Source organism: Danio rerio, chromosome 17 (genome assembly GCF_049306965.1).
Source record: "Danio rerio strain Tuebingen ecotype United States chromosome 17, GRCz12tu, whole genome shotgun sequence".
Lineage (NCBI taxonomy): Eukaryota > Metazoa > Chordata > Actinopteri > Cypriniformes > Danionidae > Danio > Danio rerio.
Window position 1 is genome coordinate 752,953 of NC_133192.1, and position 19,548 is coordinate 772,500.

The 19,548-nt window shown below is 39.9% G+C and overlaps 2 protein-coding genes across 2 annotated transcripts in view; one reads left to right on the forward strand and one right to left on the reverse strand.

Annotated features, from left to right (window-relative positions):
- Positions 1-19,548, forward strand: part of LOC141378485 (KATNB1-like protein 1) — a 43,379-nt gene that overhangs the window by 10,269 nt on the left and 13,562 nt on the right. The window lies entirely within an intron of this gene.
- The window catches only part of acp7 (acid phosphatase 7, tartrate resistant (putative)), a 24,935-nt gene continuing 5,601 nt past the window's right edge, over positions 215-19,548 (reverse strand). Inside the window, 12 exon segments of the mRNA NM_001099250.1 lie at positions 215-521; positions 1,983-3,152; positions 3,910-4,047; positions 4,816-4,887; positions 5,016-5,083; positions 6,252-6,318; positions 10,419-10,532; positions 11,399-11,516; positions 14,139-14,201; positions 16,679-16,776; positions 17,756-17,781; positions 17,890-18,072. Of these exon segments, the coding sequence (NP_001092720.1) occupies positions 3,087-3,152; positions 3,910-4,047; positions 4,816-4,887; positions 5,016-5,083; positions 6,252-6,318; positions 10,419-10,532; positions 11,399-11,516; positions 14,139-14,201; positions 16,679-16,776; positions 17,756-17,781; positions 17,890-18,072 (1,013 nt within the window). The 3' untranslated portion in view covers positions 215-521; positions 1,983-3,086.

Consider the following 19,548-nt stretch of genomic DNA (forward strand, 5'->3'; position numbering starts at 1 on the left):
ACCCCTTTTAACAATAACAAGCAATAACAGCAAGCCCCGCCTACATCCCAATAGCCACACCCATTTCCCCAACATCCAAATCAACAGCTTTAACTGTCTCTGTCAGAGTAAAATAAATGATCTGATATCTACATACATCTTGCTTGTTTATTTTATATATATTAAAATAATGAAACTAACATTGATTAAAAAGCTGACAGTAATCCAGACACTCTTATGAGAAGTAATTTATTTAAAAAAGTAAAACAGCAACGTGTGGATATATGTATCAGCCTGATCTCATGAGAAACGTAAGTATTTTACGTTTTGTCAGTTTAGTGGCTAATTCTTACGAGTTCAGTCGTACAAAATTGTACGATTTTCACCCTAACCCCACCCCTAAACCCAACCGTCATTGGGGGATGAGAAAATCTTACTGAATTGTAAAATTTGCCACTAAATCAAAAAGTTATGAATTGCTGTGAGATTATGTTGATTATATATATATATATATATATATATATATATATATATATATATATATATATATATATATATATATATATATTAGTGCTGTCAAAATTAACGTTTTAACGCATGCGATTAATTTTAAATAATTAACGCGTTAAAAAAATGAACGCAATTAACGCAGTTGCAGGTTTTTTTTACTTCCTGTTGTGGTGGACGTGTGTTTAACATGCAATAAATGTGGATAAGACCAAGGAAGCACTTTTTGAAGGCAAGTTTCAGTATAAAACAATAAGTCGTATCACCAGGCTCTCCAGAGTTTCATTCAGGTGTTTCATTTTTAACTTTCGACTTCTGTTGTAAGTTGATACCGCATGGCGAACAGAAAGAAAATCCTCCGCATTTCGTGACTCGGTGTTCCTTTAAGGTAAGGTTTCTTTTAAGGCTACACGGTAGAATTTTAATAAGAGTATTATCTTAATCATATTAAAATCGGAGTATTGGTGTCTTATATAAATGTACTCAGAACGTCTCTGGTGAAGTCGCGAGCTGTCAAAGACAGGGCATTACTCTGCCTTTCAGCATGAGCCTCCAAGTTTAGCGTGTTTCCTCATTAAACGCAATGAAAGCGTATGCTTCGCGTTGTTGTGTCAGAATCCTTGTGAAATACAGTAATACTTTAGGACGCTTAGTTTAAGCAAATTTGATGAACGTGATCATGCGTGTTGAATCTGAGGGGAGTCGCTCCAGTATGGAAGGCCGTTGGGGCCAAAACGTCTGCAGCGCGTTGTGTGTGTCTGTCTGTGTGTGTGTCTGTGTCAGGGGTGGAGTGAGCGACGTATCTGAGTAGGGGCGAGAGGGGTGTGCAATATATTTATCGACCGGTTTGCAAGAAATTATCATTCATTTGCGGGCATTTGGGAGTCTCTGTGCACTTGCGGGATACTCCTAATCTTAGCAACTGGATGAATGTAAAGGAGGATTAAGCAAAATTGTTTCTACTCTATAATTAATGTTCTCAACTCACAGCAATAAAACTTTACAATGAGTGCAATAGTTTATATTCTAGAGTTTATTATTATAATTTTTCTGCAATTCCTGTATTTTGGCATTTCTTTTGCAGTCCACTTAGAATCCAACATGGAAATCAATGTTTTCTTTATTGGCATTGATTGTTTTGAAATGTAAATGTCATTACCATGCCTGTGTTTTAATTTCTGTAATAAATATGGCTGTCAAGCCAGGATCTTGATGGTTTATTGTGGGTATGTTGTTTGCATGAAGAAATCTGTGTTACAAGTTAAAAATTCTATTAAACAATTATATTTTGAATTTAAATACTTTTTGTCTTGCGTTTACATTAATTTCACATTTAAAGAGGCAAAATTACAATCTTCAGTATTTTAAATGTGATTAATCGCGATAAATTTTTTTAGAAAGGTGCGATTAATTAGTTAATTTTTTTAATCGATTGACAGCACTAATATATATATATATATATATATATATATATATATATATATATATATATATATACACACACACACATATATACATATATACAAACATACAGTTGATTTAGAATTATTTGCCGTTTATTTTTTTTTCCCCCAATTTCTGTTTAACGGAGAGCAGATTATAGAGCAGCTAATAATTCTGACTTCAACTATATATATATATATATAACTTGGTTTCAAACCCTGCTGGACATCTAAACACACACGATTACACACAATAAACACTGACGGCACCTGCTCCTGTATCCAAACTTGATTTTCAGCAAATCGTCTCTTATTCTGTGCACTAAATACTTCATAATTAGCTTAAAATAAAAAAGTATTGCAGAGCTCTTTCTCCCCGTAAACATGCACAAAATGCAGAGTTAATTATTTATTTTTTGTAAAAGCTGATTTTAGATGATAATTATTGTGAAAAGCAGCACAATTGATTCAATTCAGGTTTATTTGTAAAACTTGAATTTAATTAAAACAAATCTAAAATGTCTGACTTTCTCATCATTTGATTTATTGATATTCACTTTGTTATCAATAATTATGTTATGATTTATGTTATTTTTCACAGTACTGTTAATATTATTGCACTTCTATCACCGTCTGGTTCAGCTCAGCTGCCAAAACCAGGGGGGGTTTGGAACCAAGTGTTGTAGTTTTTTATCAAAGGTATATTAAAGCCAGTCTTACTCATCTCATTAATACAGTGTGTGTGCATCAGCAGAAGGAAGACGAGTGTGTTCATCAGTCCATGGCAGACTGTGAATGTGTGTGTGTGTGTGTGTGTGTGTGTGTGTGTGTGTGTGTGTGTGTGTGTGTGTGTGTGTGTGTGTGTCATTTGTGTGATTAAAGTGCATCTCATTGTAGGTGGGAGAGAGTGTGTTTCCCTGAGAGAGCGAGTGTGTGTTTTTCTGTAGTGCCTTTGTTGGTTTGTTTGTAGTGTGTATGTGTGTGTTTGTGAGCGTTGTGTTTGTTGTAGATTTGTGTCTGTTTGAGTGAGTGTGTTTATGTGTCTATAGACTGTGAGTGCATGTGTGTGTTTGCATGTGTATGTGTTTATATGTGTGTTTTTGTTTAAGTGTCAGTTTGTGTGTGTTTGTGTGTAAGTGTGTGTGTGTGTGTGTATCTTCATCTCCATGCGTCTGGTCCATGTTTCTCTTTCACCAGTGTCATCTGATCGATCACCTTCCCGTACTGCGCACACACACACACACACACACACATACACACACGCACACAAATATACACACAGACATGCATGCAAAAATACACACATGCACATAAATGCACAAACACAAACACACACACATACACAAACATGCACACAAACACAAAGAAACACAAATACACAAAAACACATGCACACAAACAAAACAACAAACACACACAGATAAAAACAAACATGCTCATACATATAAAAAACACACACAAACATGCACATACACAAAATCACAAATACACACACACAAACAAAAACAAACATGCACTCACATACAACACACAAAACACAAATACACACACACAAACAAGTACGCACACACATACAAATAAAAAATATACCCACACAAGACACAAACATTTACACACAAACAAAACACAAAAATACACAAACACACACAAAAATACACACACACACACACACACACACACAAACAAACACGCACACACATACAAAACACAAAAATACACACACACAAACACACACACAAACACACACAAACACATACACACACACACACACACACACAAACACACACACACACAAATACAAATATTCACACACAAACAAAAACACATACACACACACACACACACAAATACAAATATTCACACACAAACAAAAACACATACACACACACACACACAGACACACACACACACACACACACCTCATATTAGTCTGGATAACAGCCACATGTGTATGTGTGCGCGTGTGTGAAGCGCTGTTCACCTGGTCGTCCGACACCTGCTCCAGGTACAGGTGTGTGTTGTTGATCAGCTGCAGACGTGTGTATCCGTAATCTGTGCTTCTGAACGCACTCCAGTCGCGAGGTTTCGGGATGAAGCCGTCGTGTTTCTCTCGACATCCCTGACAAAACAAACACACACACACACACACACACTACATAAACACACTCCATCCCATAATGCACTGCACTCAACATGACCTTTAAGTTCCAGTCTGATTTGCATAATATAATGTAATGCTCTATTCTGATTGGCTGATGAGTAGTGTAAGGTGTGCCGATATTTTATCGTGAACACACACCTGAACTAATCCTTAATTTATTGTTATACACTGCTGAATGCTGGATTCTGATTGGCTGATGGTCACTCTCAGGTGTTTGGTTATTGTCAGATAAAGGCACAGCTAAAGTAGTTCCGGCAGGTTTAGAGTAGCTCCATATCACTCCGCTGAATGGTTAGAGTTATTACACAGATACAATAGTCGGAAATCACAACAGGAGGAGGAGATGAGGAGGACACTAGTGCTGCTCCTCCGTCATACAGTGGTAAATAAAACAGTCGTCATGCCAACTTTCCACTATAAACTGTAGAACGGTCGCCCCGCCTCCATGCTCTTCTGATTGGTGCACTGCTGTGTGACTGACAGTAATGAGCTGTGCTGTGTGTGACAGTTCAAGACCTTTTAACTCGACACAGCATCTAAAACATGAGACGCTCATGTGCGCAGTGCTTCAAAACACACACAGACAGTCAAACGCATCCAAGTGTGTGTTTACACTGAAAAACTCAATTAAAGTAGTGCACTGCAGAGGAAAAATATGAACGTGTGTGTGTGTATGTGTGTGTGTGTGTGTGTGTGAACGGCCTACTAGTGTTGTGTTTTACTCACAGCTGAACCGGTGATGATGTGCACTGGTGCTTTAGGGTTCACATACGGCTCTTCAGAGCTCCCGTTAAACACCTGTAACACACACGCATGCATGCACACACACACACACACACACACACACACACACACACACACACATATCAGACAGAGTAAGCACAGTCTGCTTCAGAAACTCTTCAGAAGGGATTTGCAGGACTCACCTTGTAATCATACACAGGCCAGAGTCTCTCATATGTGTGTTCATGAGCCCAGAGCTCCAGATCCACTCCTGAAACACACACACACACACACACACGCACGCACACCCACATAAGCATGCACACGCACACGCACACACACACACACACGGACACAGACACAGACACACGCGCACACACACAAATATCCACATGCACACAAACACACATTCAAACAAACACATGAGCATATACACATGCATGCACGCACACACACACACACAAACACACACACACACACACACACACACACACGCACGCACGCACGCACGCACACAAATTCAAACAAACATGAGCACACACATGCGCACACACAAAGGCACACACACATACATGCACATGCATACATACGCACACACACACGCACACAAATTCAAACAAACACATGAGCACACACATGCGCACACACAAAGGCACACACACACGCGCACACATACACATAAGCGCGAACACACACACACACACACACACACGCACACAAATTCAAACAAACACGAGCACATACACATGCGCGCACACACACACACACACACACACGCGCGCGCGCGCACAAATTCCAACAAACACATGAGCACATACATCAATGCCACACATAAAGGCGCACACACATACGCGCACACATAGAATACACAAACGCGTGCGCGCACACACACATAAGCATGCATGCACACATATCCACGCATGCACACAAATTCAAACAAACCCATGAGCACATGCACATGCACACACACACACACAGAAATAAAATCAATGTTTTCTGATAGTTTGGATTACATGATTACAATATAGATCATAGTAAAACAAGTTCAGTGTGTGTGATCAGAATATAGATATTAATAGTTATATTCATATTAATATAGTTCAAGTTCAATTTATGTATGTATAAAGCACGTTTCCAACTGGCACAAGGCTGCACAGAGAAAAAAATAAACAAACGATAATAGTATAAAACCAGTAACAGCAATAGGCACATAATAGGAAAGAACAAAAAAGGGTAACAATAAAAAATGTTTGGTGTGTGTGTGTGTGTGTGTGTGTGTGTGTGTGTGTGTGTGTGTGTGTGTGTATGTGTGTGTGTGTGTTGCAGAACGTTTCTGACTCAATGATTTTAAAGGCAGGGGTTGAAAAGAAACTGATTAAGCTCAATATAGTGTTATTGAAATATTATTATGGAGTAATAATCAACAGAGCGACTCTCACCGTACTGATAGAATAACTCCTCCAGTCCAGGAGCAGGAGGCTTGGTGTCGTTGCGTCCGAGTCGCACCTGAAGCAGAACAGCAGATCAGTCAATGTTTATTTCGCTTCCACATATTATCAGCCTGAAAGTGAACGAGTAATCCGGGTAATACGTTAATTATCTGAAAGAAATTGTTTTGTTCATCTTTAATCAAAATCTGCTTCTGCTCTTGTTTTACTCTGATGACTTTGATTGGGCGAAATATGTTTAGCCACGCCCCTTCAACTTTTAGTGAAAGATGAGAGGAGGGGCCTAAATAAATCCCGCCCCTACTCAACAGCCAGTTTCGGTTGTAAATACATCAATATGCTTAAATAAAAAGCGGCAGCAGCTTCCTGTTTACATGTATTATAAATCTGAATGTTTAGATCCAGGCTTCTTTTAAAATCAAAATGTTAATAACACAATTAAAACTTGAAATGTAAAAATAATTAGGATTAGTATTACTCAAATCTTTCTAAACTACATCCTCTGAAATGTAAGAATTGTTTGTAAAAGCTGGTTTCACTCAGCTGTGATTGGTGAAAGTATGTTTAGCCAGGGCTGGATTAACCAATCAGCATTATGGGCACAAGCTCAGGGGCCCGTGCGCACTTCGGGCCCCTGCGAGGGGGGAAAAAATGCCGATTTTGGAGCGTCTATTTAGGCTAAGTGCAAAAGCGCACCTGGTTGGAATAAGCTAGTTGAGTGATTCCCAGCCATCAGGGTTTGATTGACAGAGACAACATTAGTAAAGAGCGCAACTAACAGCAGTGTGAGTGGCGTAGTTCGCACAGCGCATGGCAACATGTTTTGATGCGATCGATCATGAACCCGGTTCGAATACACCGTCTATTGAACACATACTTCTTTTTTTACCCATTACACATCAGATTTTGCCTTCTCTTCATCACGAGGAAGACAAGTAGGAATCATTAACAAGTGTGTGTATTATAGAACAGGGGTTTTCAAACTGTGGGCCGCACAGTGAACAAAGGTGGGTCGCGCAACTTCACATAGCTGCAGCTATATTTACATTGTGGTGAATCAAAACCTGTACGATAGACGGCAATAACTCTGCGACGGCCAGCGACCCACAAACTCACTACTGCCACCTGCTGTGGCACCCTGTGAGCTTCGAGCGGTGATAGTGCTCACTACAGAGTGGTACGTGTCAGAATGGTTCCCGTGCCGCCGTGAGTAATTATGTAATGGACCCGGAATGGGTTCACTACCAGGTGTGGGATGCCCAACACCAGCAAAAAAATAAATAAAAATAAAGAGTTCTCAAAAATGATGGCCTTATCCCAGAAGTGTAAAAAAGATGGTTTATTTACAAGGATAACGCAAAACAGTCCAGTGCAGATAAATGTACAGTGACCTATTTCCCAAAAGGTATGTACAAAAAAAAACAAAGTAACAACTCAATAAAACAAAAAAACAAAATACGATATATACAACACAAAACAATATATCTACAATATATACGAGAGAAATCTATGTCACACAGACAATAGATTCATAAAGGGAATTGCTTACGGTTCTGCCACAACACGCTCGCTAGCCAGGTAAACTGACCCCGTTTCTGAGTCTGCCGTCTCCTTTTAAAGGCTAGACTCCGCCCCCTTTTTGGAGCATACCATAAACAGGTAAATTCAGGTAAACGTCTACATCACACCATTAAACATTTAAATGTGGCATCTCTAAATATAAAAGCACACAGCTACTAATAATATCTGACATACATACATACATAAAACAACCAACAATCAGAGGTTTAATGACATATATCGCTCCTCTACAACGCTGGCTGTACCCTACAAACACAAACAATTGGTACGGTTGGCGCTTCTGTGATTGGTGCTGCCATGGCGCGGCCGGTGACGTCATAAGCCGGCGCCATTCGCTCGCTCGGTTTGGCCGGCACAACACTGAAGACCAACTTTCCCGGACAAATGACGAAACAAAAACACAAAGACACGAACACAAAGGTGTGTGTAAATGTATGCTTAATGTTAACCTGCGGGAAAATGGAGATATGGAATGGATGACTGGATGCGTGCGAGATGACAGGGCCCTTTGTCACTAGCAGCATACTGAGAGGAAAAGGAGAGGTGAGTAGACATATGTATGTGCGTATGTATGTGAGCGTCTGTGGGTGTGTGTGAACCAGTGCGGTCGCCAGAGATAAAGGGAAGAAGCCCGGCTACTTCACACTCAAAAACCTCTTACCCTAAACATATCTAAAGTGTGTTTCCTACAAAAAACCAAAGCTGGTTCTGTTTCACAGCGGCCTTTTTCTTTTTTTCCGCTCGACATAATGAGCACTGCTCCGTTTGAGCTCTCGCAATCTGCGTTTAGCCGGGAGAGCTCGCGCTGAGCAGAGCTCTCAGTAAGGGACCGATGGGAAAGTGCTTATTGTTTTAGTTTTTTTGTTTTTTTTGCTCCGTCCTGCGTGTTTTATTTTAAACACTACTAATTTTCTCTTAAATGAGCACAAACAGTTACTAAAGTAGTGGAATGCTTCATTATAGATCTGTGCATTCTCACATGAACACCTCTGATATCAAGCAAAACACAATGAGAGATTGATATGCTGCTCTTCACTAAATAACTACAGTAACTTTAATCAATATGCAAATACAATTAAAAGTGAAACAGATTTTATAGCTTTATTTAATTCTGGATAGGCCATTGATTTTAATAGGCTAAACCTCTTATTGTATTGTCAATATTTTCTAATGTTTGCTATGTATTGAAGCTATGTGTTGTCCCATATTTTTTTACATCCCAGCGTTGACAGATTGCTAATCAATAAATATCTATAGTGCTGTCTGTTAGTGTTAACGTCAGAAACGTCAGAATAGATGTTAAGGAAAATAGTAATAGTAATGTAACTAACCCCATGATTCCTTCCTCCAGCAAATGTGTAAATATTAGATCTATTCAGCAATAATGTTAAATGCATTGGCATATTTATCTGACGTTTTCTCAGCTTGCAGTAGTCGATTAAAAAGCCATTTAGTTTCTGATGACTACACCAGCAGTGGAGTTTACTGAGATGTGACGGGGCTTGATCATCATCCAGGGGCTTAATCAAAGGTTGATCATATTCTCCTCTAAATAGAGAAGAGGATCTTTATCAACAAAAAAATGATCAGAGTTACAGCCAGCATCCCACAAACAGCACTTCAGCCTCATTATGTGCATATCCAATCACAAAATCCAAACAGCCGCTCACCATATATTCTTGACTGATTTGAACGGAGACATTTTTTTACCCAGTTTTCCATATTAAAATATTACAGGGGGTCTTGAGATTGAGTTACTTGCCTAGGTGGGTCCCGGAATAAAAAAGTTTGGGAATCCCTGTTATAGAAGACTCAGATTCATAGAGCTGGACAGGTGTTATATCCAAATTAAAGTTTGTAGAAGTTATACATTGAAAATACCCTTAAATATAATTTTTAGTACTGCTCCTGTGAAGTTGAAAAAGTATATTAAAATCCATTCATTTTCACTAGTTTTATCAGTATTTTTTTTTCAGTGTGCTTTAAATGCTTTATAAAAAGTTACATCTTTTAAAGACTATATATGTACTGATGTACTGTATATCATTTATTTTAAAAATGCAGGCAATACATTATAGATTCATTTTATTAGAAATATTATTATATTAATCTAACTTTTTAATTCAACTATAGGGGTGTGGCCAAATAGGGGGCCTATAAGACATTGTGCCTCGGAATTCTTTATCCGGGCTTGTGCTTAGCTAATAAAAGATGAGCAGGAGCTTAAAAAAACCCTCGCCCCTACTTAATATTCAGTTTCAGTTGTAAATGCATCATCAAACTTAAATAAAAGCCTGCAGCAAATTCAGATTCAAATGTTGAACTATAATTAATAATTATATTGTGTGTTTATTAAAATATTTACACGCAGAATACTATTTACACTGACTTTCACTAAGTTTTCAATGAGAGTACAGCTAGTGTTGTGAGTTTAAACCTGCAGCAGAGAGTGAATCGAGAGGGAATCACTCATTTGAATCATCCTGCATTTGACTCCTCAGACTGAGATAAGCAGACTCTTGTTTTTATCCTATCCTGTAACTTTTCTCCTATAATTCAGGTGTTATTCAGACATACATAGCTTTGGAAGTGAGTGCAGTCGTCATCATCGTCATTAGAGCAGTACATGGGTCTGTGTCCCATCGTGATGATCCACGGACGCTCAGCTCGATTCTCTGGACGATTCGCCTCCTGACAAAAATCACAATACTGTTACCATAGCAACTGTAGAACCACCACAACAGATTAACTATGAAAAGTGTCGTGTTACCATAGCAACTGTTGAATCACATAAACAGATCAATTACTATAGTAGTCTTGTTACCATGGAAACAGCATAATAACAACAAGTCAGTTACTTTAGTTGTTGTGTTACCATAGCAACTGTAGAATCACCACAACAAATCAATTACTATAGTTGCGGTGTTACCATAGCAACTGTATAATCACCGCAACAGATCAAATACTAGCAGTTGTGCTACCATGGCAACTGTAAAATGAGCACAACAGATTAATTATAGTTGTCGTGTTGCCATAGAAACTGTATAATTACCACAACAGATCAATTACTATAGTTGTCATGCTACCATAGCAACTGTAGAATCACCACACCAAATCAACTGTTATAATTGTCATGTAACCATAGCAACTTTAGAATCACAGCAGATCAACTATTATAATTATCGTGTAACCATAGCAACTGTAGAATCACCACACCAAATCAACTATTATGATTGTCGTGTAACCATAGCAACTTTAGAATCGCAGCAGATCAACTATTATAATTATCGTGTAACCATAGCAACTGAAGAATCACCCAACAGATCAATTACTTTAGTTGTTATGTTACCATAGCAACTGTAGAATCATCACGACAGATCAATTACTATTATGGCCGTGTTACCATAGCAACTGTGGAATCACCACAACAGATCAATTAAAATAGTAGTCGAATCACAATAGAATCACGACAACAGAATTATTCAAGTACTTACTCAGGTTCTGTAGTGTGGTTCAAAAACACTAAATTGCTGTAGTGTTATCTATTGTTTGATCACCTGTAGATCTGCGCGCAGCCACTCATACTGTCTGAAGAGCAGATCCAGGCCGTATTCCAGATAATAGAAATAGACCTCAGTGGAGAAGGAGATGATGTGAGCCGGACCCACGTTCCAGCTGCGCACAAACACACACATATAAACATCAGAGAGTGTGTTTCTTCAATTACTGAGGAGAGAAATACTGCACACGTCTGCTGCTACTCTCGGCTCAGATAAACCCGCTTTAGACCACACACAATCAGCTCATTCATACAGGTTATGTCCAGTAACACTGTCTTTTAACTGTTCATCAGGCATATATGGGGACTTCATTGACATTGAAAACAATATCTATATATTTTAAAGTCGTAAAAGTTCAAAAGAGTTGTAATTAACCCCAGTTACACTCCAGGGTTTATTAAACTATTAAATAATGATTAAATAAGGACCTATACATTTAAAACCAAACAAACTATCTCCAACAAGATTTTCAAACTTTAATACGTAGTTGTTCGAGTTATTTTCCTCTTTCAAAGCTGTTTTGAAAGTTGAATAAAGTAATATGGAAATAAAGGAGTGTGGCTTAAATCTGGTTTCCAACATTTAAAATCTGAAATCCTAATACAACTACAAGGAAATAACCTAATGTGCAGTATATATGCTCACTGGCCACTTTATTAGGTACACTTTACTGGTACTTAGTTGGACCCCTTTTGCCTTCAGAACGGCCTTAATCTTTCATAGATTCAACAAGCTACTGAAAATATTCCTCAGAGATTTTGCTCCATATTGACATGATTTGGGGTGTGGGGGCTTAGGGGCGTGGCTAAGCAGATTTGTCGGCTGCACATCCATGATGCCAATCTCCCGTTCCACCACATCCCAAAGCTGCTCTATTGGATTGAGCTCTGATGACTGTGGAGGCCATTTGAGTACAGTGAACTCATCGTCATGTTCACCAGTCAGAGATGATTGAGCTTTATGACATGCTGCGTTATCCTGCTGGAAGTAGCCATCAGAAGATGGAGACACTGTGCTCATAAAGGGATGGACATGGTCAGCAGCAGGGCCGTGCAGAGACCATCCAAAGGGCATGTGCAGGAGAAATTTTTTGAAGAGCGGGGGGGGCATGGTTGTTGTTGTTGCGCGCGTTCTGAAGAGCGGGGGGGAGGAGGTGTTGTTGTTGCGCGCGTTCTGAAGAGCGGGGGGGGAGGTGTTGTTGTTGCGCGCGTTCTGTAGAGCGGGGGGGGGGGGGGGGGGGTGTTGTTGTTACGCGCGTTCTGAAGAGCGGTGTTGTCGCGCGCCTACTGAAGGGCGGGACCGAGGGTGTGCCGCGTCGCGGGGGCACTTTTGATCATTTTGGAAGGGCACTTTCTATCCAAGACTAAAAAGGGCATGTGCACTGCACAGGTTGAGCCCTATGTGTGCACGTGCCTGGTCAGCAGCAATACTCAGGTAGGCTGTGGCGTTGATGCTCAATTGGTACTAATGGACCCAAAGAAAATCTCCCCCACACCATTACACCACCACCACCAGCCTGAACCGCTGATACAAGGCAGGATGATCCATGCTTTCATGTTGTTGAGGCCAAATTGTGAGCCGAGCATCCGAATGTGTCAGCAGAAATGGAGACTCATCAGAGCAGCAACGTTTCTCCAATCTTCTATTGTCCAGTTTTGGTGAGTCTGTGTGAATTGTAGCCTCAGTTTCCTGTTCTTAGCTGACAGGAGCGGCACCCGGTGTGCTCTTCTGCTGCTGTAGCCCATCCGCCTCAAGGTTGGATGTGTTGTGTGTTCAGAGATGCTCTTCTGCAGAGCTCGGTTGTAACGAGTGCTTATTTGAGTTACTGTTGCCTTTCTATCAGCTGGAACCAGTCTGGCCATTCTCCTCTGACCTCTGGCCTCATCAACAAGGCATTTGCGCCCACAGAACTGCCGCTCACTGGATATTTCCTCTGTTTCTCTGTAAACCCTAGAGATGGTTGTGCGTGAAAATCCCAGTAGATCAACAGTTTCTGAAATACTCAGAAATACCACGTTCAAAGTCTCTTAAATCCCCTTTCTTCCCCATTCTGATGCTCGCTTTGAACTGCAGCAGATTGTCTCGATCATGTCTACATGCCTAAATGCAGTGAGCTGCTGCCATGTGATTGGCGGAGTAGATATTTGCGTTAGAGCAGTTGGACAGATGTACCTAATAAAGTGGCCAGTGAGTGTACAAAGGAAAAACTTTGATTAAATAATTATAATTACTAAATATATAATACAAGTTTAAACAAAAGTATGAATTAGCATAACTTAATAAATGTTAATTTATTAAAGTAATTTTTAAAATGGGTCAAAGATAATGAACAATTTTCAAAGCCTGTGATGCATTTTCATATATCATCCTAAATTTAGCTCATAAAAATGCACAAGTAAAAATTATCATATTACTTCATTATTTTTTTATTTTATTAAATTAATTTTAACCAAATCTTAAATTTACTTTAAGGTTACTTTTTATTTAAAGTAAAATTGACACCTTTTTAAGAATGCACATTTAAGACACTCCATGTAACAGTATTTTGCCATTAAAGTTAAATAATCAGACATATTAGTTTATTAATGTTTGTGCTTCTGGCCGCCATCATCAATCTCCATATTTCATCCTCATATTTCATGCAGCAATTACAGCATTAGTTCCCTACGCAGACGGACTGTGAAACTCATACATGTGTGTGTTCATTTCTGAGACTAAATGAATGAGCGTCTGCTACCTGTACCACAGGCCCTCGGTGTCTCCAGGCATACTGAAGCGGGCCCTGTACTGAGAGAAATTACTGGAGAAACAAACACAGACAGAAAATCACAGAGTCAAAACCACAGCACAAAAACAGAGTCCAGGACCTGCATTAAAACCTTCACTGCAGCCTTTACCAAATAATGAACATGACAATGAGTTGCTGACGTGATTGGCTGAGCTCAAACACAGCTCTGTGCCTCCCTCCAGTGGACAGAAGAGGAATCTGATCAATAATCTGCGTTTACATTTCTATTCTGTCGGTTTTTCTGCATTCAATGATGTTTAGATACTTGCAAAATAACACAAGTCAGTCAAGTCAATCTTTTTGGCATGTGTAAATAGAAAAGTGCAGAAAAGTGCACTCGTGTCTATTAATATTCAACACATTATTCCAAATATTCTGAAATGAACATACATGATTTAAATGTGCATTTCTGAACAATAAATAATGATGTGAAGTGAATGAAAAATATTAATTAAACAACAATAAAGGAAAGATGGACTAAAATAAAGGGACATTTGATTAAAAAAATACAGACATGAAAATACAGCCATAATGTAGAGATTGACTGAGGCAGACACTGATCATCTCATGGTGACCGTCAGCAGTTCCGGCACATCTGCTTAATCTGGTTCTTCTGCTTAATCTAGCTCCGCTTAATCTGCATCAGATTAATCTAGTTCTGGTTAATCTAGGTCTGCTTGATCTGCTTGTGGCTAATCTGTTTCTGGTTAATCTGGTTCTGCTTAATTTGGTTCTTCTCAATCTGGTTCAGATTAATCTAGTTTTGATTATTCTAGTTCTGCTTTATTTGTTTCCGGATAGTTTGCCTCAGATTAATCTGCTTCCGGTTAAGATTAAGATTAATCCGGTTAATCTAGTTCTGCTTAATCTGCTTCCGGTTAATCTGGTTCTGCTTAATCTGCTTTCGGTTAATCTGGTTCTGTTTAATCTGCTTTCGGTTAATCTGGTTCTGCTTAATCTGCTTCCGGTTAATCTGGTTCTGCTTAATCTGCTTTCGGTTAATCTGGTTCTGTTTAATCTGCTTCCGGTTAATCTGGTTCTGTTTAATCTGCTTTCGGTTAATCTGGTTCTGCTTAATCTGCTTCCGGTTAATCTGGTTCTGTTTAATCTGCTTCCGGTTAATCTGGTTCTGTTTAATCTGCTTCTGGTTAATCTGGTTCTTAATCTGCTTCCGGTTAATCTGGTTCTGTTTAATCTGCTTCCGGTTAATCTGGTTCTGGTTAATCTGCTTCCGGCTAATCTGGTTCTGGTTAATCTGCTTTCAGTAAATCTAGTTCATGTTTAATCTGCTTCCGGGTAATCTAGTTCTGCTTAATCTGCTTCTGGTTAATCTGGTTTTGCTTAATCTGCTTCCGGTTAATCGGGTTCTGCTTAATCTGCTTCCGGTTAATCTGGTTCTGTTTAATCTGCTTTTGGTTAATCTGGTTCTGCTTAATCTGCTTCCGGTTAATCTGGTTCTGTTTAATCTGCTTTTGGTTAATCTGGTTCTGTTTAATCTGCTTTTGGTTAATCTGGTTCTGCTTAATCTGCTTCCGGTTAATCTGGTTCTGTTTAATCTGCTTCCGGTTAATCTAGTTCTGCTTAATCTGCTTCTGGTTAATCTAGTTCTGCTTAATCTGCTTCCGGTTAATCTGGTTCTGGTTAATCTGCTTCCGGTTAATCTGGTTCTGGTTAATCTGCTTTCAGTAAATCTAGTTCATGTTTAATCTGCTTCCGGGTAATCTAGTTCTGCTTAATCTGCTTCTGGTTAATCTGGTTTTGCTTAATCTGCTTCCGGTTAATCTGGTTCTGCTTAATCTGCTTCCGGTTAATCTAGTTCTGGTTAATCTGCTTCCGGTTAATCTGTATTTTCTTAACCTGCTTCTGCTTAATCTAGATCCACTTAATCTGGTTCAGATTAATCTGCTTCTGGTTAATCTACATCTACCTAATCTGCTTCCGGTTAATCTGCTTCTGGTTCATCTAGTTATGCTATATCTGGTTCTGCTTAATTTGGTTCTGCTCAATCTAGTTCTAGTTAATCTGTTTCTGACTAATCTGCATCTACTTATTCTGCTTCCAAATAATCTGATTCTTCTGCTTAATCTAGCTCCAGTTAATCTGGTTCAGATTAATCCGTTTCTATTTAATCTGGTTCTGGCTAATCAATGTCTGGCTCATCTGCTTCCGGCTAATCTGCTTAAGTATAAAATAAACAGAATGGCTTTTATAAATGAGTTTATGTTGTGTTTATGGGTAAAGCGAGATGCTCATCATCTGTTCATCTGTCAGTGTCTCCTGAGTGAATCCAGACCCGATTAAAGAGACTCACGTCAAGAAACGTTCCCAAAAATGTTCTGAATCTGCACTGTGGAAAGAATGATGTGTTCCTGACAGAGACTAGACAATTCAACACAGACAGAGCTCTGATTCTGCCCTGAGCAGGACATTACAGTGTGTGCAGTCGGACTGTTCTGAGATCAGCTTTAGAGAGGGTTAAACAGACTCACAAAGCCCACTCGTGGTTCCCAGGACAGGTCATGTACGGCACATAAGCAGCGATGGACTGAATCTGCTTCATGAACTCATCACCGATACGCCCGTTATCCTTAACGAAATACACAGAAACATCAGTATATTCAATTAAAACACAAGAGAAATCAGCTGCACAGTCCTCCACACTCTTACATAACCGTGACTGATCTCAGAGCAGTGATTCGGGGAATATTGCTGGTGTGGTTTTTCAGATGATGGACAGAGTCTGACAGCAGAACAAGCAGAAACACTTACACTGACGAGTCTGTGTGTAATAATGATCATGAAGAACAGCAGACGCTCATCAAAACATGACGCACACACACGCACTCACATACACACGCACGCACATACGCACACACACACGCACACACACATGCACACACAAACACACACGCGCACACAGCTCCAGGTTAACACAAGAGACGCACCTATTATGCAAAAATGGCTTTTATTTGGGGTTTAACCCCAGTAGTGTGTGTGTGTGTGTGTGTGTGTGTGTGTGAGCAGTGTGTGAGTATCTCCAGCAGCCTCTAATGGTGCAGATGAATGAATTGTGTTTGTCTATAATCAGACTCTGCAGAAACACTGTGATTGACATTCTGACTTTGTACGCATCATCGGAGGGGGAAAGCCCCGCCCACTAGTGTCCATCTCATTAGCATCTCCAGCAGGCCTGAGTGAGAAGCAGCCGTCTGTCCATTCGCCATTAGAGTGTTTGAGCTGCTGTAGATGATGTCAGCATAGACTAAGAGGATTATAGATGTGGAGGTGATGATGAACAGAGACAGGAGCCACATAGACTGACAGAAGCATGAACACACACTCACACTGAAACACACACACACCTGACCAGCACTCACAACACACACACTGCCGTTTTACATCTGACACTATGCTCATGCACAGCCATCTGTAGCTCCGCCCTCTTGTGAAAATTGCTACATTGTTACTAATTATTACTATTGATAATTATTATTACATAATGACTGTATGTGTGTGTGAGTGAGCATGAGTGTGTATGAGAAGGTGTGTGTGTGTTTGTTTCTTACCTCATACAAGTCATAAGCGAAATCCCCTGTGGAGACAGTCAGATGCTGTAATGTATGCTCCAATTATACACAGTAGTATATATGTGTGTGTGTGTGTGTGTGTGTGTGTGAGTAAGTATGTGTGTGTGTCTCACCGATGTGCAGAATGACGTCATACGTGCCGATCTGCGTCTCCTTCTGCAGGCGGCTCAGAGACTGCGGGTTCTCATTCCCCAGATCTCCAAACAGAGCAAACCTGGGGCTGAAGAACACACTCTCATTCAGAGCCGTGAAGAAGAAGAGCTCGCTCCAGCCCGCACCGCTGCCACAGTGATACACTGAAACACACACACACATACACACGCACACACACACACACACACACACCTCAGATTAAACACACACAGCTCAGATTAAACACACACTCACCTCAGAATAAACACAAACACACACACACACACACACACACACACACACCTCAGATTAAACACACACACACACACACACACAGCTCAGATTAAACACACACACACACACACACCTCAAATTAAACACACACACACACACACACCTCAGATTAAACACACACACACAGCTCAGATTAAACACACACACCTCAGACTAAACACACACACACACCTCAGATTAAACACACACACACACAGCTCAGATTAAACACACACACACACACCTCAGATTAAACACACACACACACAGCTCAGATTAAATACACACACACCTCAGATTAAACACACACACACACAGCTCAGATTAAACACACACACACCTCAGATTAAACACAAACACACAGCTCAGATTAAACACACACACACACAGCTCAGATTAAACACACACACACACCTCAGATTAAACACACACACACACACAGCTCAGATTAAACACACACACACCTCAGATTAAACACACACACACCTCAGATTAAACACAAACACACAGCTCAGATTAAACACAAACACACAGCTCAGATTAAACACACACACACACCTCAGATTAAACAAAAACACACACCTCAGATTAAACACACACACACACACAGCTCAGATTAAACACACACACACACCTCAGATTAAACACACACACAGCTCAAATTAAACACACACACCTCAGATTAAACACACACACACACCTCAGATTAAACACAAACACACAGCTCAGATTAAACACACACACACAGCTCAGATTAAACACACACACACAGCTCAGATTAAACACAAACACACAGCTCAGATTAAACACACACTTACACCTCAGATTAAACACAAACACACACCTCAGATTAAACACACACACACAGCTCAGATTAAACACACACTTACACCTCAGATTAAACACAAACACACACCTCAGATTAAACACACACACACAGCTCAGATTAAACACACACACACAGCTCAGATTAAACACACACACACACCTCAGATTAAACACACACACACAGCTCAGATTAAACACACACACACAGCTCAGATTAAACACACACACACACCTCAGATTAAACACACACACACAGCTCAGATTAAACACACACACACAGCTCAGATTAAACACACACACACACCTCAGATTAAACACAAACACACAGCTCAGATTAAACACACACTTACACCTCAGATTAAACACACACACACACACACCTCAGATTAAACACACACACACAGCTCAGATTAAACACACACACCTCAGACTAAACACACACACACACCTCAGATTAAACACACACACACACAGCTCAGATTAAACACACACACACACCTCAGATTAAACACACACACACACAGCTCAGATTAAATACA